We start from the raw sequence: 26,895 nt of genomic DNA on the forward strand, positions 1-26,895 counted from the left end.
GATGGAGCCGGGCGGGTTCCCGGCGGTCCTCGGCCGCCTCAACAGCATCGTGTTTGTCGCTGGAGTCGTTTGATCTGCAGCACCTGTGCTGTCCCCGGGGGGGGCTGCAGGGCGGGAAGGGGGGCACTGGAACACCCCCCTGCTGGAGGGGAGCTTATTGCCGCTGTCAGCGCTAGGGGTTGTGTGTGTGTTTTCTTTTTCCAAGGTGAAAACCTGAAATGATGTAAAAATTGAAATTGTGGGTATTTCTTGTCCTTTAACAGCAGAACTTTTTTTTTTTTTTTTTTTTTTTTTTTTTTTTTTTTCCAAAGGTGTCTAGGTCTGTCGGTAACTTTTCTTAAAAGCAAATAAGGACTTTTTTTTTTTTTTTCATCACTGATGGACAAGTACTTGCTACTTAGAAAAATCATTCCTTAAAAGCAGCACAACAAATCTGTATTATGGGTGTATGGTCGTGTTGAGCCAGTCTGTGCAGTTTTTGGTTAGGTTTTGGGTTTGGTGGTTGCGTTGGGTTTTTTTTGTTTGCTTGTTGGGGTTTTTTTTGTAGATTTTGTTAGGTTTTTTGTTTTGTTGGTTCTTGACAAAAACAAAAATCCCACAGGAGCTCAGAAGACTGGTGTCCAGTTACTCTTATTTTAATATGGTGGATACAAGGATGCTCTCAAGCAGCACACTTCTCAGAAAAAGGAGTTTAAGGAAAAGCTACTTGTGATAAATAGAGAAATAAACCCTTGGCTTGAAAATTACTCATGTGATGATGTTGAAATAATGGCAGAACTGGAGAAAGAGTCTCGTGCTTTAGCAACTGACTTAAGTGCTTACATTTAGTTTTATTTTTCCACTGTATGTAAAAACAGGTTTTTTAACTGGGAACTTAAGTAGAGCATACTTAGTGCTGTAATTTCTTCATGCACCTGGATTGCATAGAATGATTTAGAACAATTTGAGTGCCCACCACAGATATTAGTACAGGATTTTAGGGTTAAAAAGGAAGAATGAATTCCCTGTTGGCAAATGGACCTTTTTTTGCCAATGGTGGAAATATAATACATAAATTGCTGCATAATTAAAAAAAAAATAGCTTTACGTAGTCTAGACACTGCTCTCATTATGTAAACATTTAGTATTTAGAATTCGCTAGATATAGGGGAAAAGTGAAGGGTCTGCTGCTTTTCTCAAGCACTAAAAGCACAGAACTGAGAATATGTAGATTATAGTCCCTTTTTCTTGTTATTCAGAGCTTTTTGGATAGTAGTGAAACTGTCAGGAATATTATTAGTATTGTGCTGTAGTTTGGGAACATTTTGAGGAGCAGAGCTGGCACCTATGGAAAGCTGCATTTGGTCTGAACTTTACAGGTGCCTTATGCATGAAAACATTATCAGAGGGTGAATTAGTTTAATTGTGGTACATACTTATCTTTATCCACAAAAGACTAGAGCATCTAGAGGCTTATGTTTTTCTTCAGAAAGTCCCTCAGGACTAGTTTCTGATTTTACCTGACTTTACACATGCAGTTTCTCAGTTCCTTTTATGACTGGACTGTTTCTTTTCTCTCCGCCCCCACTAATTCAGCACAAAAAAAAAAAAAACCAAAACAACCCAGTGAATAAAAGTCCTGCTGTGGGGAAAAATATACATCTCCTTTACAACAAAGAGTAAACACTTTCAGGCTTTGTTAACAACCTTTATCTTGGGCATGGAGCAGGAAGATGGGATGCTAGGTGTTAGAAAACACCCTTAGCATCTTTTATTTCTTGTGTAGGTTGGAAAAACCTGACCTCTCTGAGCACCCCGGATACAAAGCCTGGGCGCTCACCACTCGAGCAGTGCTAGTGACCGCAAGGCTTCCTACACGGCTGCCCTAATGCTAGGGGTGCCGTCAGGTTGACTTGAGGCTGGGTGAACTGGTGTAGAGTGCTGGTGAAAGTCGCTGTGTCCATCTTGGGGGGACGGGGAGGTATGGGGCCGCACTGCCCCTGTCACCCCGGGGGTTTGAAAGGGAGCACGTTGCACCGCAGGCACTCCCCTTTGCCTTTTCCTATGCTGCATCTGCTGAGCTGTCCTGTCCTGTCCTGTCCTGCCTTTCGAACTCGCAACACGTGGTCTGATTTTCTTTGCCAAGTCAGCCGCGTCATTTTACTCAGTTTTCTTCAACGTTAGAGCTGACGTAAATACTCTAACCCATGAGAAATATGTGCCACAAAGCTTCCACGTCCTTGCGGGGAGGGTAAGAAAGATAATGATCATAACCAGAAACTGTACCTGGGTAAACGGCATTGCTTCGTGGCCTCAGGGGACCGAGACCGCTGCTTGTCCTTGAGATAAATAGGTTGTGCTTGCTGCTTTTCTTTTTTCTTTTTCTTTTTTTTTTCTTAAAGTATCTTTTTGTCTGGTTGTTATCTTTTGACCAAAATAGATGGTTGCAGTGGATTATCAAAAAGGGAAACGAGAGCTCTCTAAATAGGGCGTGCTCTACTCAGTTCTGCTAGAGGAAGAGGAGATCCTTCTCTTTGCTATTAGCAAGTATGAGGCAGGAAGAATAAGACTCAGGACCTAACCATGGAAAAACTATTTTTCGCTACTACTTGGAAATCTGGATGATCATACAGTAGTTGGATTCTTTTTTGAGCTGTCATCTTTTTCTGCAGAAAAATCCCCTGTTATCTCAGCTTTGTGATTACTAGTTTTTCTTTCCGTGAAGCCTGTGAAGCAAATGATCATATGAGTATAAACCAGTCCTTCTGCTTGAGCTGGTCTGCCATGGCTTTATTTGTTTTGCTTTTTTAATAGACTGCTACAGAACACTGTGAAATTATCATCGGTGGTAAATAGGGGTTCAAGAACCATGACGACTTTAGGGATTATATTGAGACGTTTTTGATGGTTTTGTGTGATGTAACCAGGATAAATACAAGGTAAGCGCTCTGGACATTTAAGTGTTGAAAACTATTTGTGTCAGTGTTTTAATGACTGACTACACATATGTTTTTAACTTGAATAGAGCAACTCTCTCTGGCTTAAAGTAGGAAGCCGGGATGGGAAGTGACTTTTTGGGATGTTGAACCCAGTTTCTTCTAGTGAAAGTCCACTTCAGCAAAAGGGTCAAGATTTATCTTTAAAAGTTATTGTTAGGACTAGTGAGGGCGGAATAAACTGCTGGAAACTGCTTCAAAAGCTCGTTGCTTTTATGCTAACTCAATTTCTGACTTTGTTCTGAAACTGGTGAAAATTTCAATTCAAGTCTAGTTCTGATCAGTTATTTGCAAAAAAGACGGGTTGTGTATCTCAGGTGGTGACTTGCTTGTACTTTATGCAATGATACTAACAGGTGCTTATTACTAGTGGAATGATCTTGCTGCATGACCTTCTCCTCTTTCTGGACATATCACATAAATTGCTCGTAAAAGCTTGGGGATAAACTAATTGAGTATGTTTATATGTCTCTGTGTCATTAATTTCCAAATAATAAATCTCTTCGTTTGTATTGAGGGTGATCCTTCATTTTTGCATATCCAGCACAATATAACTAGTTTGCGCTTCCTTATTGTGCCAGTTTCTCTCATGAAAAGCTTTATCAAAGTAAATTCCAAGAATGAATGACAAGGGAAGCTCACTAATAACCTCTAAGTAAAATTTCGCTAGCAAAGACTTTTCCTCCATTTCCCCTTCACCCAGTCTACTATGATTTTCTTCGTAATACAAATTAATAATTTTAAATCTAACTGTATAATAATGAGCTGGCTATCACCCTGGTCACTTCTTTTCATTCTTACTTTGCTAAAACAAATTTAGGTGAAAAGTGTTTTCAGGTTTGTTTGTTTCTTTTTTTTCAGGAGTGGTTTTGCAAAGTGGACAGTAATGGAGTATATGAGCACGGGTAGTGATAGCAAAGAGGAGATTGACTTGTTGCTAACTAATTTAAATATGTCTGAGGTGATAGACATCATGGAAAACCTTTATCCAGGTGGAGACCTCGCAGTCTATGAAGACAGCTTAATTACAATGTGTGAAGAGGCGAATCAAAATGAAGAACGTGCGGAATCTTTACTGTTTTGTGAAAGGGAGGTTTCTTTCATGTCTTCCGTCAAATATGGGACTGTGGAAGACCTGCTTGCTTTTGCAAATCAGGTGTCCAACACTGCAAAACAATTTAAAGGATGCAGACAGCAAGAATCTGGAATCCTCTTGAATATGGTATGTCCCTTTTCTTTTTACTTGAAAATCAGTAGACCTTAGGAATTAGAAGTTTTTAATGAATCTAAGTAAAGATCACCCCCGATCCCAGGAGTAACAGTCAGGCTCTTGTTCCCTGTGCAAACCTGGGACTGGAGGGGATCTCTGAGGTCATCAAGTCTGGCCCCTGCAGGCTCAGGCAGCTATGGAGAAAGGTCTGTTGTTCAGAAAGATCCACTCTATGCTGCCTCTTGCTATCCCTGGAGATTAGAAAACGTTTCCCAACATTGAAAACAAACTTGAGACACACAGTAAAAAACAAAAGCTACAACTATGGTGGCTTACAGGTTTGGGAGACGGTAAGGGTTTTCCAGTGCCTTGTGTTCATGCAGTAAAGAGAGTTCATTATGCAGAACTCCCAAATAAAGGTCTAGGATCTATTTTGGTATAGTTACTGAATTCAGTCTATCTGCACAAAATGTAAAAAGTAGTCGTGTAAGGAGAAAAAGCATATAGTATCAACTGTGACTTTCAGAATTACAATATTACATAGTATGACAAACTGCTAAATTCAAGTATAGATGTGTTGTTTTAAGAAATGTTATTTTTTTCTCTAAAATGATTTGTGTTATACAAGCATCTGTAGATATTGGTGTCACTGGACTTCTATTTAAAATCAGTTACTCTAGAAAGAATTATGAAATGGAAGTTTATTCATATATGTTTGCGCTGCTGCTTTATTTTCTTAAGATGTTCTACACCTATCATCTTAAATATCTTGCATGTAATATGTTTTATATGTGAACATTGGTTGCTTGAGGCTTACTGGTTACTCAGGTGTGAAATAGCACGAGGTATTGCTTTATTCTGATTTGGAGGGAGCATTGCAGTATTGCAAAACAATCACTTTTAAACTCTGCAACATTGAAATGACACTTACTAATATTCAGTGTTTCCTATACTTAGGATAGACACTGTTCTACATACTCGTGGTTGTTTTGCTTGCATACTCTTTCTACAGATGCATACAATTGGTATGAACCAAATACTATTAGGTGCACGTGATCCCATTAAGCAACTGAGGATTGGAGACAGGGCATTACCTGTACATGCATTTCAGCAGGTCTATCTACATCGTTAATATCTACAGCATTTTAGTTAGGATCAGGAGTGTTTCTGATTGCCTGGTGACCTCCAGTGACTGCACTGTGGCTTGCGTCACGAAGGGTCTTGGAGCGCACAAGCTGGATTGCTTTCGGTTGAAACTGGAGGATGCGTTACAGCCACAAATGAGAGTTCATTCCACAGGACCAGGCTAGGAACTAGTCCTGAAAGCCTCCTGAAAATGTGAATAGTGTGGTGGTTGTTGCTCTCTTGCTCTGCAAATCCACTCCACTTGGTCCGTGTTACTTTCCAGGATGGGTATAACCCATGCGGGTTAGCTAGTCTCGGCCCCTTGAAATGCAGAAGTGAGCAGGCGGGATGCATGGATTGCCAGAGACTTTACTTTGGTTCTGATAAGTAGAGGGGAGGCTCATTCTGCATATCCTAAGCAAAATACTTTTTATTAAAAGCACATACCCCACTACAGTTAAGAACTTATCCTCCCCCAAATTAAGAACTTTGAAGAATTAACTTATTTCATGTAGATACTAGTGACAAATTATAGTTTTAGCAGTCAAGAAGATACTTTCCTAATTGAAGACCAGGAGGTAGTTAAAGCACAGAAACATTATGTGTGTTACATCTTAAAAAGAAAGCTAAATCAAATAATCTTCCTAATATGCTGTTATCTTAAAAAGGGTAGCTGAAGAGCTGGGCATGTGAGGCCATGTGACAGACATGATGTGATAAATACCCTTGATCTGCTTTTACACATCTTCAAGAGTCTCGATACAGTAGCAGTAAACAGGTTAATGATATTGCAGATACTGGCAACACTGTATATCCCTGAATTAATTAGAGCCATATTCACAGGAAATATTACTAGTTCTTTAGCTGAGAGAATATTAAGAGACTGAAGAAATAACACCAAACCTCAAGCAGTCCTGGCTGTAGGGAGGAGTTTGGTCTCTCTCTATCGTGTGCAGAGGGAGGCAGTTGTTTTGGAGGAAGATTTAGAGCAAGATACTGACTTAGATGCTCTGAATCGCTTCCTGGTGGAGCCCTCCTCGCCTTGTTGACAGTATAGAGAGCCAAAGCTCTCAACATTACCCACCTAAAGCAGACAGTGTGACTCCCACTCTTTTTTTTTTTTTCCTTCTTTGAATGACAGTATAAAACTAGAGGAAGGTGGCAAGTAAAATCACAGCAGAATCCTTTGACCTTTTACTAAGCAGCAGAAACTCCGATACAAGATAGAAAATTAAAATGTGTTCCCCCAGCAGTACATGTGATATTAGGAAATGCTGAAACTCTTGCTCACATCGTACAAGATAGCCTGTGAGTAACAGGTATGTGGCATAACAAGTTAGCAGATTACAGGAAGGACAAACATGTGCGGGTAAATCTAATAACAAGAGGTGGGTAATTTCATTAACCCAGCTGCTGTTGTTGTTGTTTCAAGACAATTAATTGCAACTTACACTTTGTAAGTTAGTCAGTCGAGAGAAACGTGGATGCCTGGGCTGTGAATGAATGCCACACCTCACATGCTGTTCCCATTTGGTGTTTCTAAACAAAGACTGCTGAACGGATCGCATGCATCATGTATATATCTAAGTGATACTATTTTTCTTCCCCACTACGTATACAAATTTAATTAGGCTTGAAGTAGTTTTAACTTAATTGTAATTTTTTTTTTCAAAATTTAACTCCACAGATCACACCCAAGAATGGGCGCTATCAAATTGACTCCGACGTGCTCCTGTTTCCGTGGAAGCTGACTTACAGGAACATTGGCTCTGATTTTATTCCTCGGGGAGCTTTTGGGAAGGTGTACTTGGCCCAAGATAGAGAAACCAAGAAACGAATGGCATGCAAACTGGTATGTTAGTTCAGGAGTTTTATCTCTGAGCAAATATTGTACGACATAGTACATACAGTATATTTTCAAATACATCTGCATCAAATTCTACTGTTAGGCTGATGATCATCTCGGTGTTGTTGGCCTACACAAGGTAGGAGAAATGAACGTTTTTAACTGTTAACTTCTTTTAATTTTTTGGCTCTGAGACTGCAAAAGTTTCAGCATTTTGAAGGTATCTGGAACTATGTGTAACTGCCACTGGGCAGGCCTGCTGCGGTGCAGCGGTAGAAGAATTTTTAACTGTCCTGCTGTACTCACGGTGGTAAAATACCAGCATGAGATCATGTCCGTGCTGAAGGTGATAGCAGAACATTTGCTGCAGATGGTTTCAGGACCTCATCCTTTAACTGGGGTCTTCAGACATAAGTTTTCTTAGTGCCATAATGTCCCTGAGAGCTCAGCTTATGTGCAATTCTCATTGTGTTTTGGGTACTGACAGCATAAGGTTGTGAGATCTCTCAAGAAAACTGCTGAGCACCTCCCAATTTTTATACAAGCCAACGTTTTCTTTCAACTTTACTTTTCAACATGCTATTCTAAATAGAGCAGTAAATATTCGGGGCCAGTAAAAGCTCAGCTGGGACACTGCTCTGTATCCCCCAGATTGTGGATAAGCTCCTGCATTACTTCTGTGTGTGCAGGAGTTGAGAAGGCTGTTGTACGTCCCTCCCTTGCAGCCAGTGTATCCACATGGGGACAGATTTAGTTTGCCGCTCCTGCATAACCCACTGCAGAATTAAAGCTTCCTAATGTTTCTGAAAATACAAACAGTATTTCTTATTGCAATAAAAATATTAGCCTCTTATTTGGTTCACAGCCACAAGTCTGAGGGAAGGAGAATAAAAAGAACGGTAGCAGCCTTTCCGTGCGTAAGCAAACACTGCTTTTTATTATCTTAGCAATCTGCCGTCAGTACTTTTTAAAGAAATATAGTGCTGCCAGGTGCTCACTTTAAAGCAAATTTCATTTCTCGTAAGCCATAAAACAGTACTGATAAGGATTGGATCAAGGTCGGTAATGGTCCTTATTCTGCAGACTGTGCTGAGTGCTGCAAGCACTGATCCACCTGTCAGACGGGGTACATGGTTCTGGTAGAGCAGATGAGACTGCACAAAGCTAATGGAAAAGACGGTGGGATTTTTTTATCTTCTTCACCAGGAAGTTTGCATAGAGCTTTTGCGTAACCACCGCATTTTGACGGGAAGAACTTGCTACATTGTTTTTTCTGGAAGATTGCACTTTTTCTTTGGGCATGATTCCAAAAACTCTCTCAACTTTAAACAGGATGTATCTCAACTGGAAAGGAAGAACAAGTCACAGGATCAAAATAAAGCTCTGTATTTTAAGAAGTAGATAGCAGTGCTTTGCTTCCTTCTTCCATGTCAATCTATAGGATAACTAGTTTTGGTATGGATAACTTGTTTTTTGAGCTGCTTTTCTGTGGTTTTGTTTCAATGTCCTAGGTCCCAGTGGAACAGTTCAAACCATCGGATGTTGAAATACAGGCATGTTTCCGACATGAAAACATTGCTGAATTATACGGTGCTATTTTGTGGGATGAAACAATCCATCTGTTTATGGAAGCAGGAGAGGGAGGATCTGTCATGGAAAAGCTGGAGAGTTGTGGTCCTATGAGAGAATTTGAAATCATTTGGGTGACAAAGCATATTTTGAAAGGACTTGACTTTCTTCACTCCAAGAGGATTATCCACCACGATATCAAACGTATGTGTGTGGTTCATTGGGGTGCTCTCTGGTCCGGGCTGGGCTGGGGCTGCGATGGATAGCCTGGGACTGGGCTGGGGCACATAGCCTGCACCTCTGGGAGGGAGGGGTAGGTAATGCTCAACAAATGACAAGGTCAGGTTCTACAGATAATTGTTATTGACACTATTTGTTAATTCACTTCAGTGGAGAGGATGATTCGAAAGTCCTAGTTCCTTTGCCTTTCTTCAGCAACTTAATTTGAAATAAAACCCTAAAGAAAAAGAGAGAAATCAGTCTGTATTAAGCCAGAAGTTTCCCTCTTTCTGTGTAAATTCATCCTGAGTGCATCTGTGCCTACCTTCCACTTACACCTTCTTTTAGGTTTCCGCATGGCTGTTCCTCAGTTTGAGACACTTTAGAACTAAACATAGTTTGTACTGGTTTTTTCTTTCAACAATTTCTGCAAATTTTAGTATATATTTGCTTTAAAAAGCTCTGGGTATTAACATGTATAAATAATCGAAACATATTGATATTAAAGCTGAATTAAATAAAATAATATTAAATTACTTTAAAATTTAATTTTAATGCATTAAATTTAATTTAATATTAAATACTGTTTCTCCCAGCATTACCTCCCCCCACAGACAGATAAATTCTGCCTTTCTAGGAGCAGTGCTTCTAATGAAGACATATCTATTCTGCCAGTTAATTTTGCTAAACCTGAGGATTTAAAATAGAAATATGTAAACTTAAGTGTTACAATAAATAATTGACAGAAGGTGATTATCAGGAATTGCTAAATTTCAATCTCGGTTTTGCATTATTTTTTTTTTTAGTTAATGTGGGTCAGTACTTTAGATGTAAGCCTTTGAGATTTTGACAGCTGTAAAACTGTTTAATTTTCCCTTAGTTGTGCTTTCTAGCTTGTAGTCTTTCCTATGGGTTTATTGTAATTGGCAGTAACAACAACACTAATTAAAAGGTTTAAAAACCAAACCAGCCAAACCCAACCCATGACATCTAGATATGGATGGGAGAATCGGTCGGTAGTGAATGTGGCAGATGTGAGTGCGTTTTGCCTTTCCCAGCCTTTTTCTGCCATTTCGCCTTTCCCAGCCTTTTTCTGCATTGCTGGGTGCAGGGCAGGAGCCGAGGCAGAGGTCGCCTGGGGCCGATGGCCACCGAGGCTGATGGCCACCAGGTCTGGAGGCGCCTGGGTGCAAACCCCGGCCCTGCTCCTGGCTGCAGGGAGCTGTTTTGTTCGAGGGGGTGAGCTGGGGAATCCCGGCCCCTAATGGCAGCCGTGCCTCTGCTCCAGGGAGCCGAGGTGTGTGTTTTCACTGGCCAGGCAGAATCGATTTTTGCCAAACATCTCTTTCTTCCTCACTTGCACCGGGTGTTGTTGAGTCTCTGTGGCGCTGAAGCAGGAGGACATGGGGATTTTACTGAGAGAAAGACCACCCTGAGCCTGGAAGGGGAAGAGGACTTTCTGTTGGCTCTTCGGAGCAGCTCAGTGCTGCCACTCATTTTGACCCTTGGTTGGAAAGCAGTTAAATCTGAGGTTATTTGGTGGGGGAAACTTTAGTCCAAAACCAGCTGGGGCTGCGTGCAGTCCCAAACAGGCAGCAGGGCTTGCTGCACTGTGGCCGTGTGGCCCTCTGCACCGTCCCTTATGTGATGTTTAAAATACGTATCTTCAAAGGTATCCCTAAAATTACACTTATTTACGTAGTTTTGTAGCATTAGTAAGGAAGCAGGTATGTGAAGGATACGGTACCACTGAAATCAAGCCTGTGCCTTCCTGCCGGGTGGTCATCGTGGGCACTGTCAAGATGGAAAATGACCCACAGTTTCCTCGGGGAGAAAATGTGTTTCTGTTATGTAACTTGGAGACCTCATTTGTCCACATCTTCTGAAACTGCAAACAAGAATTTCTCAAGGCTTACGCAGAGCACTACCTTCATAAATATTTGATCAGAAATACAACTACAAAGAAAACCTCTGGGTACAAAGTTGTGCCTTTGGCAGAGTTTTATGAAAGAAAGTGGATTAAGCTCCTAGATGTTGCTGCAATTCTGTGGGATTTTGGAACACTCTGTCTTTTATGACTTTTGCAGCCATAGCCTGTCCTCTGTGGTCATGCTGAGCCGCTCTCACTGCAGGAGACTGGTATGGCTGCTCTGGAGGGGCCTTGGTTCCTCTCTACTTCTGTCTCCACTTAAACTGTTAGTGTAGAGAAACCCCTTGGTGACCAACAGTTATGTTGTTTATAACCAGACCTGCACAGCATGCTCCCTACCTTGGAGACCATCAAACATCTTCAGAGCAAGCCTTGCTGTGCTGAGGTGCCTACCAGTCTCCCCACCTTCCTCCCTTATCCTCAGCCATTTTTTCTCTCTCTTTTTTTTTTTTTTTTTAAGCTAGGAAAATGTCCAGATGATGATTCTTCTTTTACATAAACCAGTCCAGTTTGATTTTTAAGATATGATTTAATCACTAACACTCAGACCTGTTTTGGCTAGGAGGAGGACTGTGTTGGCTATAGAGACTGGCTGGGCTAATCTCCCTTTTTGGGCTAACATCCAAATGAAACAGGCATGTTGTAAAATAAATGCACAACATGCTAGAAATTTAAATGCTGTCATTTTTGTTTTTCTTTTAGCAAGCAACATTGTCTTTATGTCAACTAAGGCTGTTTTGGTGGATTTTGGCCTAAGTGTGCAAATGACTGAAGACATTTACTATCCCAAAGACCTTAGAGGAACAGAGGTAAGAAGCTGGAGGGACAAAAGCCCTTATGTTGTGTTACTCTCATGGTTGTGATGCTTAGGCTCAAATTTGGAGCTTGAGCATAGAAGCTTGGGCAAAAGAGTTTCATAATAACTTCTCAAAAAATTACAAACATGAATATAACCTCGATTATATTTTCAACTCACTGAAAGGAGAACCAGGTGTTACACTTTGAAAGCCATGTCACCTTCTCTGCAGTCCTATTTGTTAATAATTATTAAATCTGAAGTCAAAGAGAAATTTGGGTTCACTGAAGTCAAACAGAGGAACAGTACTGTGAGTAGGGTGGTTTGCAGTGAATCAGCTGTTGATCAGAGATGCTTCAGACTGGTTCTTTGCTCTAGCAAAGATTTCTTCTGAGATACCAGCTGTGGACTGGGGTGACCTGCTCAGCACAGTAGTTTCACTCCTCCTTCGAAACCGCAGAAATTGCAGACCTCTGGGTTTCATCCCTTAGCATTTCGAAGCCTGTTCCCCATCTACATGTAATCCTCTTGTCCTTCGAGGGTTATGAGGGTTATGTATGGCATGGGGTGATGATTATCTGGTAAACTACTTAGGCATTACAGTGATGGAGGTGGGGGGCCTTTTAAAAGTTCTCAGTGACTTTGACTCTGAATGTGTGCAGAGGTCCTGCATGTCACTCGAAATACCTTCATGCCAAAATGTTTCCAGGGCTGGAGCTTTAGCAAACAACCAAGCGGCAACAATGAGCTTGGATAGCTGCTGCAAATGTGGCTTTGTATGCTCTCTGTTGCCAGAGGAAGTTTTTTACAGGAAGCACTTCAGCTGAAATGTTGGCACTTACCATTTTGATAGTCTCTACAGCATAGGCATGTGTTCAGAGGAGATACATGTGTAACTGACAAAGAGCATTTCAGTGCTTGGAAGGGTGGGATAAACTAAGATTTCACAGAATGTCAGGCTTGCTTGTTTATTTGTTTTTGAGATATTTGGGAAAATACTTGAATATTTGTTTTCACTATCTTTCTAGTCAGGGGAGTTAAGAACTTAAAATGCTTACAGTACTGGAAGCAACCTGCTTTCTGACATTTAATGTACATGCTTTGTGGGTGTCTTATTTTGGTTTGGGGTTTTTTGTTTGTCTGTTTGGGGCATTTTTGTGTGCTGTTAATGAGAATAAGAAAATTGGTGGGAATGAGTTGGAAGCCCTGGTAGGGTATTTCCCAAAGATAGAGATGTGTGTAAACAGGAAATTTCCAGAGCTGTGGAGTGGACTGGTGATCTTCTGCTCCTGGCTCTTGGAGGACAGGCCAAGTTCATGTTGGTAAGAACAACTGCAAAAAAACGCATGGTTCTTCATTTAGTAGGAAGAAAATTATTCTGCACTTGAGCACCTGCAGTCACATCCTCAGAAAGCACAGAATTCCCACAACCCTGAAACGTGGTGGCGCTTGGTGTTTGGTGTCTCAGGGGAGAAGTAACCACTCCTCAGAACCGGCAGTCCTGCTCTTCTGCCACAACGTTGAGGGCCAAAAGTAAGGTTGCAGAGAGAGCGCTGGGAAAGATTTTCAAATACCAGTCAGAGACTTATAGGAATATAATGAATGTTAATCTATAGGTTTTTCTGCTCACAGCCTTCCTCCTAAGCATCTTCCTCTCTACAGTGCCTGTGTTCAGCCTTGTGGGGTGCCTAATCCAGTCACTCACAAATGCCCACCATAGTCTTTGATGGCACTGGCTTTCCTAAATTTTTTAAAGTACAATCTTGACTGTCCAAAGTCCTCCTGAGTTTTGCACCCTCTATTATGCTGCCTTAAGAAGCGGTGCAGTTGTCCAGAGTCTCTGTTTCTGCACATAGTTGTGCAACCCCTTGTTAGGGCTCTATCACCGCCATGCAGCATCGTGCCTGTGAACTGGCTGGTTTCTACTGCCTCTGGTATTGTCAGGGACTCGTGTCCATGAAGGAAGTGGCAGCTGGAGTTACCTTTCTCCTGTGCGTGTTCTCCCCTGGGGGTTTAGGATTTTTATTGGCTTCTATAGCACAGGAAATCTGAATGTACTAAATCTTCTTCATGTTTATACAAATGAATAGTTGCAATTCTAGGCAGAATGATTGAAAGGTAGTTAAATTTTGTTCAGTTGGTGTAGCATGAAAAACCTGGGGTTTCTGAACAGTGTGTGTACAAGGCGAGCAGCACAATATACCATGGTTGTGATGAAACTGCTCTGCAGGAAATACTTTTTCTAGGCATTTCCTACACTTTCAGTTAGGCTTCTGTCACTTTGTTAAAATATATAAGCTTCAGTTACAACCATTTGAGGGGAGGAAAAAGTTGTCTGCTAAGGTTTATTGAATGTGGAAGGGGTGATTCATTTGCAGGGATGCTAAACTAAAAGTAGCGCAGCAAGAAGAAAAGAACTAGTTTTTAGCTGGGTTGTGTCTCTGGTCTGACTGGCAGGCAAGTGCCAGCCCAACAGTAGGAAGAAGTGGGAGTGGGAAGGTACCTGGGGCTTGGGCTACCTGCTTTGGTGAGAACAGAGTCTTAGGCCAGTCTGAATCGGTCTGAAATCACAGCTAGGGTGCATATGTCATTTTTGCTTTTTGGCCCTGTACAATCGAGGTGCATCTTGACCATTTTCACACTTTGACTGTAACTGCAGGCTGGTTCTTGTTCCAGCATCTTTTTTTTTTTTTTTTCCTCAAGAAGTCAGCTGCTCTTTGTTTATATAGATTTCACTCAAGTTGTACCATATTTGCTACTGACTTTTTTTTTACAAAATTAGAAATTCTGCTCTTTGCTTCTTATAAGACTGAAACGTGGCGGGTACAGGCGCACTTATTCTGTCTTAGCCCACGAAAAGCAACGGATAGGAGTAATTAGCAGCTGTAGTCGCCTGCTAAACCTTTGCACACGCTTCTGATCTGAAGCTCCATTTGCAGATACGGTATGTGATTTACTGGGAAATATTCCTTGGAATTTGCGTGAGCCCTACAGCCGTTCTCAATCTGTGGTAATAAGTAGTCAGACCATGCGGTGATGACTTAACTTCCTGCTCTAGTGTCAGTTAATGGCTTTTAACGTGATTCTTTGTGGCAGGATGACTTGAACTAATTAAAGTTCTGTTTGGCTCCTTTAGAGGGAAATTGGGTGAGGGAAAAGTAGAAACCAGAGGCAAATAGGGCGGCTTGCTAACCTAGTGTGTTGTGGGCTGTGCCCAGGTCGTGTTGAAACCAACTCCCTGGTCCAGTGGTGGTGGCAGAGCTGTGCGGACAGCTCCTGCCTGCCATGGGGTGTGCCTACTGCATCCTGCCCATCTGGTTCTCTCCAGCTGTGCTTCCAGCTGCCTGGAGCTGGCAGGAGCTTCCCACTGGATCCTTCTTGACAAATGCAAACGTTTCAGTGAAACGTTTGGACAGAAACTATTTTTGGTTTAGACAAGTTTAGAATTTTTGGTTTAAAAAAAGGATGGAAGAGGGATGCTTGCCTTAATAGCTGCTTTGGGGTAACCAGGTGGAAAGGACACACATCAGGACTTAAGAGACCTGGCTTTTAAGTTATGCCTTGCTTTAGACCTGGCTTGTTCCTCACCATCCCATTTCTTAGGATAACGCCCCAATATGCACATTATTGGATAAGGGGGGCAGAGGAGAAGAGTGAGGAAGATGGGAATCATAGAATAGTTTAGCTTGGAAGGTGTATATCTGCCAGTTCTATCCAGAAAAGTTGTGTAGTATCCAATGTAACAGGGATTTGAGGAGTGGACTCCTACCCCCAGCTGGGTGGCAGGCAGTGGGGTCACCTCTCTTTAGCCTAGTGCATGCCCATGTTGTTCAAGCAGAATGGATCACTCCCAGAAGTGCCCGGCAAAACAAACTGGCAATTCGAGCACCTCCTTTTGCTGTGGAGGGATGAGGCTCCTGCTGCTCAGGTGAACGAAGCAGAGCCATGGCTTGAACCTCAGCCTCTCACAGCTCAGCTAAGTCCCCCAGCCACTGGGCTGTGCCTGTCTGAGGAGGGCAAACCTGAGATATGAATTTGTCCACGTGCCAGACTAGAAGATCTATGTGATTGTGGTAATGTGCAGAGCAGAAAAGTCTTATTCCCCAGATCGTGTTGGTCTTTAGGCTGCAGGTACTGGTGGGATCCGTTCCTTCAGAGGGGTGTTTCCTGGATCACAAAAAGTCACAATTCATCTTTGCTTGTTGTTTTCCCTTATTGATTAATCTTTTTTTTTGACTCTCCTTCACAGATTTACATGAGCCCTGAAGTTATCCTCTGCAGAGGCCATACAACAAAAGCAGACATCTATAGTATGGGAGCTACTATTATTCATATGCAAACCGGCATCCCGCCCTGGGTGAACAGATATCCTCGTTCTGCATATCCATCCTACCTCTATATTGTAAGTGTCCTTAGCAAAGCTGTAGCACAGTTTCAGTTGAAAGGTTTCCTTTACTCTTATTTGGAAAGCTCCAGTCATACAAAAACTATCAAAATATTTGTCAGAGAGATGATATCATCCTTTTTGCTTCGGGGGAGGGAGGGAAGAAGTGGGTTTTGATCATTTAGTGGAAGACAGAGGCTGAGCTGGAGTCATCTCTGTGGTTTGTGTTACGATTTACAGGCCTTGGGTTTACTGCAAGGACAGGATTAGAACAGCATGAAACTTAATTGAAAAAAGCCATCTATGTTCTACTTGTCTGTTTTGCTTAGAAATTGCAGATAAAAACAGGAACCTGGCAAATTTGATTCTCTGGTTCTTCCAGGGTGATACAGAAATCTGGTGAATTTGCATTGCACAGGATTCTAGGCTTGCTTGGAGTTGCTTTGAGTTTTTAAATTTATGATAAAAACCCGATTTTAAAAAAGGTGTATTTTGTGCAGTTACGTGTTCTGTTCTTATTGATCAGCCCATCTTAGGTAGTGATGAGTTGTAAGTGGGGAATTCCCAGACCACTCGTGGTTATCTGTGACTTCCTCTTCCATTGTTTTTGGAATAACTGCTCCAATGGTCTTTTTTTATTCCAACAGATACACAAGCAAGCTCCCCCCTTAGAGGACATTGCTGAAGACTGCAGCACTTCCATGAGAGAGTTGCTAGAAGCAGCTCTAGAAAGGAATCCTAATCACAGGCTGTCTGCTGCAGACTTACTGAAACACGAAGCCTTACACCCACCCCCAGAAGAGCAGCCACGGTGCCAGAGTCTGGACTCAGCATTGTTTGAAAGGAAAAGACTACTCGTGAGGAAGGAGATGCAGTTGCCAGAAAACATTACAGGTGATGATATCAAGTGTACTTACCTTGCACTCTGTAGACTTGACTTTGTGTCAAAACTCGACTTGACTGAGTGTTTAGAAAGAAAAGAAACTCAAAAAGCTTCTGGAGAGAGACCAGTAAAAATCCCAATCGGATGAGATCAGACCCAGGGCTCATTAAGTGTTATGTAAAACGCCCATTGACTTCAACAGGGGAAGAACTTAGCCCGAATTCTGCAGCTCCGGAAGGGCTGGCTCATGAAAAAGCTCTGGCAGTCATTCAAGGCACTTCTTCACCAAGCATAGGCTGCTGCCCCAAATTGCCTTATTTTGCAACAGTAGTAGAGATGTTATATTGCTACTAGTGATTTGTTTGTTAACAAAAAGAAAAAAAAGTCCCAACAACCACCACCAAAACCAACACTTTTTGCTTCCTTAAAGGCACACACAAAACCATAAGTCTAATGTTGCTAAGTGTCAGCAGTACAAGCCCTTTGTTTTAAAAAAAAAAAAAAAAAAAAGACTGTAGGATAGAACACAGTTCCCTTGTGCATTAATAAGTGCTTTATGAAAGATAACATATGAACCAGTTAGAAAACTCAGTGTGTCCTTAGATAATATCAAGATCAAGGGAGATTTGGTGCCATCAACCTGCTATCCAGCTTCAAACTGCTTTTCTTCTACTTCTAAGATGTGTTTGGGGGATCCTGACAAAAAGCAGTTAAAAACTGACCCCAGACAAGTAGTTTATTTGATTGTGATAAGTATTTGAAATTATATCTATGCAAAGTTTTGGGTGCTGTAATGCATAATTGTTGCAATGAATCCACTTAACATTTAAATCAATCACAGCCTTTGCATCTAGAATGGCATTGTGCCTTCTGGCTTTTGCCTTGTGGGTGCATAATCCTTTGACCAGCTCAGGCCATATGAATCAATTCTTTTGAAGATGAAAAAAGATTTGACCATTAAACTACAACTTTAGTTTAGGTGCTTGAGATCCCAGGACACTCATTACAGAAGTATTCAGGGGACTTCTGCCATTACAAAGGTTTCTTCAGACCTTGATTTAAAAGAAAAAAAAAAAATCAAGAATGATGGTCCCATATTTGTTCTTTATCGTCACACCCAGCCACACAAAGAGGATGTCATCTGTTTAGGTGAAAATTCCCCTGTAATGTAGGGGAATTCTCGAATGGCAGAAAGCTAGCAGAGTTTTTTTTAGTGCACCAAACTCTCCTTTCACACTATGGCTCAGAGGATAAGGAAGCTCTGTCTAGCTGTCCCACCTGATGGAGGGTTTTTTTGAAACAGTTGAATACACTTGCTGTTCTCAGTAGCAAACTGCTTACCTTTTTTTTGCTGTATAGTTGTGGGTTGATTTGGTTTATTTTATTTTATTTTATTTTATTTTATTTTATATTTTATTTTATTTTATTTTATTTTATTTTAGGTTTATGTTACATTGTCCTTAAAAATGAAGATTTCTAAACCACACATAAACAAAAGCAAACATTAGGCCAATTATTCCAGTAATGTCCACAACCATGAAACTGAACTAATATAGCTAGCTGTGCAATAATGACACGCTTTGTCTCTTTCCTTTTTAGATTCATCATTGTGTACTGGGAGCATGGAAGAGTCAGACCTGCTAAAGAGACAAAGATCACTCTACATAGATCTTGGAGCTCTGGCTGGTTACTTCAATATTGTTAGGGGACCACCGGCCTTAGAATATGACTGACTCAGTAACGTTGTATGTCGGCAGGTCAGAAATGGACCTCTACCTCTCAAAACTTGATTTTAAGACTTGATTTTCAAATTTGTACATAAAGACATTGCCATTGTAGGCTGTAAAATGTGAATAGTGTATAATTGCACAGATGATTAAGCTAAACCCTTAGGGGCTCTGATAAGCTGAACAGTGATATTTGTGCGTCTGCTGGTTGACCAACAAGAAGATGGGAAAAAAGAACACTGCTGGGAATGTCTTAATCCAGGATAACTTCCTGTGCTGGGCCTTGCACTTTTGTAAAACTTATAATATATGCTTGCAAATACTGCCATGAAAAAAAAAAAAAAGAGCATGTGGGCTGTAAGATTCAGTCTATCTGAGCTGTCCTTAGACAAAAACCTCCCCCCCACCCCAAAATAGTCCTTGATTTAACCAGTCAAAGACTGGTTCAGTCTTGTTCTGTCTTTGAGACTTGGCCAGTCTCTGGTCATTCTTAATGGAAATCGGGGCCTCCCTTCAGCTGAGGTAATTTCTGTGAGCTGTCTCTGGAGCCAAAGCATCACTTGGTTACAGATGTGTGTTAACTTTGGATCTTCCCAGGGCTGTCAGAGCTAAACAGGGGGGAATCCTTCCCTGGCTCTATTGGTTAGCTTTGGGAGTACCACAGCAAGCTGGCCCTGACAAAGCACAGCAGTGACTCTGCCTGCTTCCTGTGTTAGAGCTTTTGCACGGATATCTTGGGTAATTTTTATGGGTAGATCAAATGTTATTCCCTATTGGTAACAGTGGGCAGGCTCCAGACTCTTGCTTTTTAATACTTTAAAATTGTACACGTATGTAATTGCCGTGAGTGCTGTGGTTTGGAAAGCGTGTCATTAGTGACAAGCTGTGTTTATGTTCCTATGGAAATGGAATTATATTGTTCTTGCTGTGCCTCATACATTTGAAACATGATGTTTTGGATGATAGTAAAACTATGTAAACTGCATAGTTCTGTACATCCCATGGGATGAGAACGTAAACTTTTATAAAACTCTCTTCGATGCTTAGGATGACTCTTTATAAGCATTTGTGTTAAAATGGCATACTATGTATGTTGTACACTGAATCTTTTCTGAAGCACAGTCTCTTTTTCATACACCTATTATTTAATGCTGCTCCTATCTAACACATGATCTTAAACAGATGATTTCTAGTTTGATACTGATATGGTCAGATGAATAAATCCAGCTCAGTGCCTTGAGATGTGGTCACTCTGTTCTTTCATCTTTGAAAACAGTGTGGGGCTGTGGCCGTGTTTGGGTCAACTTCCCCTACCATGGCCCAGGCACACTACACACATCATTCCATTTGTTGGGGAGTTGGGTGAAGGTCGCTGTTGATGGATTTTGGACTCTGGTAACAGACAATGAGTGTTTCTGGCAAAATCTCATTCTTAAACCACAACACGCCTTCTGGACTGCCTGAATGTTGCACAGCAGTTGTGTACAACATGCAGTATATCAGTCCTGATGTTAATTGCCGCAAAAAATCCTGCTGGGAATAACCCACCTGCTCCAGTACTTCATGCAAAATCTCTAGATAACTAGCTGCTTTGGGGAGAGCTGTGCAGGGGAGCCCTCTTCATATTTATCCTGTTTGTAGTGATCGGGATGTTCGGGGATCAGACTTTCAGTGTAGCTAACTTAAAGACAGTATGACCTAATGGTCTGGATGCTCTCCTTTGCCTTGAGAGACCTGGGTTCAATTTTCTGGTCTTTGGCTGATGGCTTTTGATCTTTGATGAGATTCACAGAATTAGTAGGAAACAGCTTTTCAGGTAACTGGGGGTGGGCTTAAAATCTCTTCCCCAGTTTCCCTTCAATAAAATTAAGGTGTTTACCCTCAGCAAATAGTGGCTAGATATAAGGCAAATGCTTATCAAGTGCCTAGATACTTCAACAATGAGATCCATGCAGGAATTATAGGCTGCTAGGGGCTTTTACCACTGCTTGAAAAATGTTACACTGATTTTTCTTCTTTTAGTTTTTTCTTTAATGCCATCCTCCTTTCTGCCACCCAATGATTTAGCATTGAAATATGGGGACAGGTTCACTGTTTAGTATTTGTTCTTAGTATATGGCTGTTATATAAGTGATGAGGTTATCTGAAGTAATTACAGTTTATGTATTGCCAGGCAGAGGTGATAAGGTTTGGCTGAGCGAACCAGTAGCTCTTTATAGGGACATCCACAGGTCTAAACAGTATGAGGCCTCACGACAAGTGTCACTTCAGAGGACTAGTACACAATCGTCAAGTAGCTGTTTAGGTACACTGAACACCAAGCACTGCTACCGGCTCTGTGAGCTTTCTAATAGCTGAGGACTACTTTTCAGGTGAGCCTCAGGCTGCAGCTAAGCAGGGATTTCTCTGTGGAGTAATACATTATACCCCAAGCACATCACATCCCCCAAGCGTATTCCACAGTGGTTGATCCCTGCGTTGTGTAGGTTCACCTGTTTGTGCCACTGCCTGGGGAAGGAGGTCAGGGAAATGAACAGGGTTAGAAATAACCTGGGAGGGGGAAGGTTGTTTCTCTAATCTGGTTGCTTGAGCAGCTATGTACTTGGAGCAATGAAGGCTGGAGGTGAGGGGGAGAGAATGGAAAGGGATGGTGGGAAAACCCTGCCAGCACAAGCCCCAGGGGCATGGCTGGTCTGCACTGAGCTGTGGGATTTTGTAAATGGTTTGCCTCTGTTCGTGTTTTCTGGTGTGTAGCTTCATTTTTCTCTTGGGGGAATACTGAGACTTGTGCTAACTGCAAAGGAAAGTGCATGGAGAAACCCACTACTCGTGGTAACTGATGAAATTGGAGAGCCAGCGGTGCCTTTTCTCCTTGTGGGCTTAGCAGGTTTCTTGGGCTCAAGTCAGCCTGTGACCCCGAGACTAAGCCCACCACCGTGCTCCTCCTCGGGGCTTCCTGGTGTGAGCAGCCTTAGTGGGTGTGGAGATGGTTTGAAGATGTGCTAAGCTTCCCACTCTGTTTGTGAAGGAAGATTTGGTTTAGGTCATGTCTTTGAAAGTACATGGGGGAAGAGAGAGAAGTCAAAGCACCTTTTTTCCTGTTTTCTTTTAGTTGCTGCTTCTTTGCACCTCCCACCCCCCCTTCTTTCTCCCATGCCTCCTGTAAGTGAGGTTTCACTTGCTGCCTGGTTTCTGCAGGTTTCCTAACTCCTTCTAAAATCAGGCCCTTGTTTTTCTAATCCTGCAAAAATGTCGGTGGGTAGAAGAGACCTGGAAGACAAATTGGAAGAAGCAAAACGAAGGGCTTTCCTGCCTGGGGATTAGATGGTCTTCCCTGTTAACCCAGGTGGAGGTTTGAGAGAAGCTACAGTAGAAGTACGGAGCGGTTTGCCATGTCCCCTCCGTGTGCATTGCTGGTGAGGGTGCGGAGGGAGGCCCTTGGCTAGATGCTGGTGCTTTCATTGGGACCTTGAGGAAACCAGTGTGTTGCTCTTCCAGCTAAATTGCAGAAGCGAAGAGGCAGCTGGGGAAGGGACACTGGAGGTGTGACTCCTGTAGCAGCTAGGAAGACCAAATGGGTTGGTTGGGAAGGGCTGGAGTGTAGGGAGCTGCACAGTGCTGTGCAGCACTGGGAAAGTTTGTGTGGATGGAAACAATTTCCCCTGGGGCTGTGTTGGCTGTTTCCAAGGCAGGCTCAGGCACTGCAGGACTTTGCTTCCTACGCTTTGCTTTGCATCCCATGACCAGGGAGGAAGGACTTTGCACATTCCCGATAAACGACTACCAAAGCGCTATTATGAGCCTGGGCATCATTTCTTTTCCTTACAGGAAAGGCCCAGCAAGGTCCACTTCTAAAACTGTCACCATCCAAAGCTAATCATTTGGGCAGTGGGAAAACAAGCCCTTTATAAACGGTGCATGCTGGCCGAACTCAGCAACGCCCCAAAAAATCCAGCCGGACCTTGGGAGTGGCTCATTACAGTCCCATGGGTGCACTCGTGCTGCTTCAGGCTGGCCACCAGAAATAGCCCTGCTGACTGATACTGGGACACGGTGACTCACCGGGGAGGAGGCGAGCTGCTGCCACAGCCACGAGCCTTTGCTGAACTGCGCCACATACCTCCCGCGCGAGGCAGCACCACGTGCCACCTGAGCAGTGGGGTGGCACCGCTGCAGGGTCGGTCTGAGAGGTGTCCAGGAGAAGGTGGGTTTGTCTGGAGAGAGGCTGGTGGAGGGAGGAGAGCCAGAGATGCTCCAAAGTGAGATGTGCAAGAGAAAACAGCTGTGCATAGTGGATCTTCATCAAAGCTACATGCAATAGCAGCGTCATGCTGGTCTCAAGTGTGAACCTTGTTCCAGTAGGAGCCAGTTTTAGAGGAAGCTACCATATATGAGCATAGCTTTGCCAATATGAAAAAGTCAAATAAATGGCGATATTTTAAATGTTTAAAATCCCTCCTGGTGCCGATAGCAAGTCACGTGGTTAAGTGGCACGCAGCCAAAGAAGGGCGAGGGATGGAGATGAGAGACAGGCAGGGAGGGACTTGGTGAGGTGCGTGCAGAGCTGGAGAGGAGGGGCGGCAGGAAGGTGTCCATCAAACCGCTGGAATTGAAGTGCCACGGAACCAGCAAGCAGCCTGAGGCCTGTTAAAGCTGCTGGTGGTGCAAAGGGTTGCCTTCTCCTCTAACTTTCACTTACAGTAAGCCAAGGTTAACTTTTCTTCTTTCCCACCCCCTCCCCAAAAAGAAAACAAAAACACGGTTTGCCCAAAGAGGAAGTCCTCAAAACTGGTGTGCGAATTCCCAGTGTAGTTCTTTTCCCTTTGTCAGCTCCTCTCTGTCCTGTCGAAATTGCAAGTGAGCAAGTGCTGCTGCATATGGTCCTGGTACACGTAAACTCATGGCAGAGTCATGGCAGAGCTGACCCTGAGCAGAGCGTGTGCCCGCATCCCACCATCACAGCGGGTGCTGCTTCAGGAGCCTTTATCCACCGGTCATATAAAGATCCCATCCAGCCACTGAGCTGTTGTATCTTATTTTTGTGCATAATGATAGTAGTTTCCAAGCCAAACTTGGTGTCTCTGTCACCCGTGCCAGCTTTCCTCCCATCTCACAGCATTTGGTCTCCCTCTGCAACGCTGTCTGGTCCCCGTAGGTCACCACCTGCACAGCACATCCCACAGTGCCAGCCAGCCTGGTGGCCCCCTGGCACAGGCACAGAGGGATGCTGGAGGAGGCTGGTACCAGGGCTCTGCTTCTGCGCTGGGTCACTGCCTGCTTGGAGGTGACTTGACTGCCACTAGTGGCACAGGCAGAGCTGTTTGGGGACTGTGGCTTCTTCAACCGTGGATCTTCCACCAAGGTGTCTGGAGGTGGTAGGTTTCGGCTGCTGCCCTGGGCAAGGCCAGGAGCATGGACATGTTCTGGGGATGACAGCAGCACAGTGGCACCGTGCTCCCATCCCTCAGATACCAGTGTCCCAGGGCCAACCTGGACCCCCAGGAGCATCTAACAGGCCAGTCCTTGCCTGAGCATCGTGAGGACCACGGCTACATTCTCTGGCATACAGAGGTGGCAACACCAGGGTGCCAGGGACACCAGCAAAGGCTCCTGCTAAGGGCTGTGTTTGAGAAATGGTCCAAAACCCCATGTAATGGGTCTAACTGGCTCCCTGCTAACCCTGCAGATCTGCTGCGGAGGGACACATATGCTGCATCCATGTGGCTTTGAGTGTAGGTGGTTTTGAAAGAGCAGAAAACCATGTTTCACCCTCTCTGGCAGAGTTAGCCAAATGCTGTTTACACGTACACACTGGGTTATTTTCAGGGAAAAATGAAGCATTTTTCTGTGTAAGAAAGGGTCTTCTCAAGCAAGCAAGGAGTACTCTGAAGTTAAGTTGGCTCTTCCATAGAAATATGAAAACATCTTTGGCTGCAATGCCAAACTCATCTTGCCGAAAGAGCAACATTTCAGGGAAGGGAAATGACCCAAATAATATTAAAAACATTCAGGAAGGTCTGGCTCCCCTTCTGCAGTGTTTTATGCAACTGCTACCCCTGTTAGGTTTCATTTTCCAGCCTTGCAGCAAGACTCCTGTTTTAACTGCTGTGTGTTCTCTTAACCTTCCCTGTAGTGGATGTGAATAAGGGCAGATTTGATAAGAAGTCAGAAATGACCTGGAAGGAGGAGGCCTCAAGGTGTGTCTCCGAGTGTGAATATCTTAAAGAGAGGCATGGTATTTCCTCCTGCACCCCATGAAATTTCTAAACGGGGCCAGAAGCATTCCTTCTTCTATGATGACTGGGGGGTGACTTCCAGTGCTGATTTATCAGGCGGATGCTTGGGCAGTGTTGCACACTCATACACCTGAAGCCAGAGGTAGCACGCGTACCCGTCACACTGCACACCTCATGTTCTGGCACACCAGAGAACAGGAGGGACCACCCAACAAATCCCTCCGTAAGCAGGTTGTGGGCACGAGCCCACTTGCATGCAGACCTCTAGACCACTTTCATCTCCAGGACACGCAATAGATGAAACCAGCATGGTAGGAAGGCCTGCTGGAGACCATCAGCAATAGAGACCTTTCATCCCTCAGCTGCCTGGGGAAAGGAGGAAAATTCTGGATTTAGGCAAGGAAATGTGGTGCTCCTTGCAAACTTGATCTGACTCCAGCAGTTGCAAGCTGGAATTTGCCTTCTCTTAAACATTTTGCATGCCCAGCCTTCATATTTCAGTAGATATTATTCTTCTAGATTTTGCAATAGTGATAATTACAAAGTGCCTTTTTAATCAGAAGGGGTCTTATTTATATTTAGGCAATGGTTTTAGTGAACTGGATAGTGCTGCTATGTGAAAAGCCATCATGGCACAGTCAAGATTTTCACAGGAGCAATTAGTACCAGAAGCAATGAAGACAGATCATCTTCTCCAAAATTATATTGTCGGTGCTGGATTTGCAAATGTTGTCTCGGGCAACATCACCTATGCCCCTGAAAGATTACAAAATGAGGCAGAGGTTAGACACCAGGGAAACATGTCCAGCTATTAAATATCAGCCTGTTGAGTGTGAGTCATCTTTGCAATACTCCCTGCTGAGTGCTCCTCTCCCAAGTCCCGTGAGGCTCTGACTAGTAAGCTGAAGTCACACACTCGCAGCAACATAACAGTTTCAGACCAGAGTTTTGAAAATAAGAGCAACCAACTGAGTGCATAAGATAGCACGCACAATTTCAAGTCTAATTTATGAGGTCGCTTGCCTTAAGTTTGTAAATTGTTTTTTGTTTTTTTTTTTACAGATACAGGGACACACTTTCAGAGCTTGAATGGGACAACCCAACTGACCAGGTGTGACTTTATAGTTGGCGCTGCATGGACCAGGGGTTGGACTAGATACATCTCCTGCTCCTTGCAGAACTGGATTTGTTTGGTGGGACAGGCAGCGGGGGAAAGCTGAGCCACCCCATTGCCAGCTGACCCATGGTTTGGATGGAAGGCAGAGGCTGGTGCACAAGTAGTGGCAAACCTCATCTCCCTTCAGTGTCTGCCTGCACCCTCACCTTCGGCTGGTGTCCCAGACCCTCCTCTGCTTCCTTACTTCACCCCCTTCCCGGGTGACCTCCTCGCACTGCAAGGTCTCAGGAACAGCTTTTATAATTTCCACCTCCCCATGACACAGTGTCTCCTACTCCCTGTTCCTGCAGCTCTCCCCATGCGTCCCCTCACTTGACTCAGTCATCTTCTATCCCCTTTCATCTAAGGCTGCTGGAAGAAGGACTGCCAGGACCTCAGTGTCTTTCTGAGCAGAAAATTCCACCTAAGCACTAGCGCTGTGATAAGAGGGTTACTCTCCTCTCTCCTGCCAACCCCTGCGAGGCAAGGTTTTGCTGGGAGAGGAGCCAAGCAGAAAGCCTGGATGGGTACAAGCCTTTAGCAGAGGACGAGACTTGGCGTAGTTGCACTGTCACCAAAATGCGCTGAAGAGTAGAGGTGGCCCATACACCGTGCTTGCCCTGAGCCAGTGGTCTGGCAGGGCCAGGCTGGCTCAGATGTCTGGTACTTTGGGAGGCCGACCGCTGTGGGAACGGGTCCTGTCCTGCACACCAGCTGGTGCTGAGCACGGCACCCAGTGTGTCCCCTGTGGGAGCACTGCTGTATTGCTGTAACGCAGAGCAGAAAGATTAAAGATTGTTTCCACTTTCCCAGCAATGTCAGTGCCTCCACCTCGCCTC

General features: G+C 43.5%; 1 protein-coding gene across 1 annotated transcript; it reads left to right on the top strand.

The window, feature by feature from the left end:
- Positions 1 to 3,861: 3,861 nt before the first annotated feature.
- Positions 3,862 to 18,992, top strand: MAP3K8 (mitogen-activated protein kinase kinase kinase 8). The gene is made up of 8 exons (XM_009895111.1): positions 3,862 to 4,197; positions 5,889 to 5,891; positions 6,998 to 7,162; positions 8,668 to 8,929; positions 11,577 to 11,683; positions 15,920 to 16,072; positions 16,702 to 16,948; positions 18,537 to 18,992. The coding sequence occupies exons 1-8, from the start codon at positions 3,862 to 3,864 to the stop codon at positions 18,668 to 18,670; spliced, it is 1,407 nt and encodes a 468-aa protein (XP_009893413.1). The 3' UTR covers positions 18,671 to 18,992.
- Positions 18,993 to 26,895: the final 7,903 nt, after the last annotated feature.

The sequence above is a fragment of the Charadrius vociferus genome, unplaced genomic scaffold, assembly GCF_000708025.1.
Source record: "Charadrius vociferus isolate BGI_N301 unplaced genomic scaffold, ASM70802v2 scaffold61, whole genome shotgun sequence".
In the NCBI taxonomy this organism is placed as follows: domain Eukaryota; kingdom Metazoa; phylum Chordata; class Aves; order Charadriiformes; family Charadriidae; genus Charadrius; species Charadrius vociferus.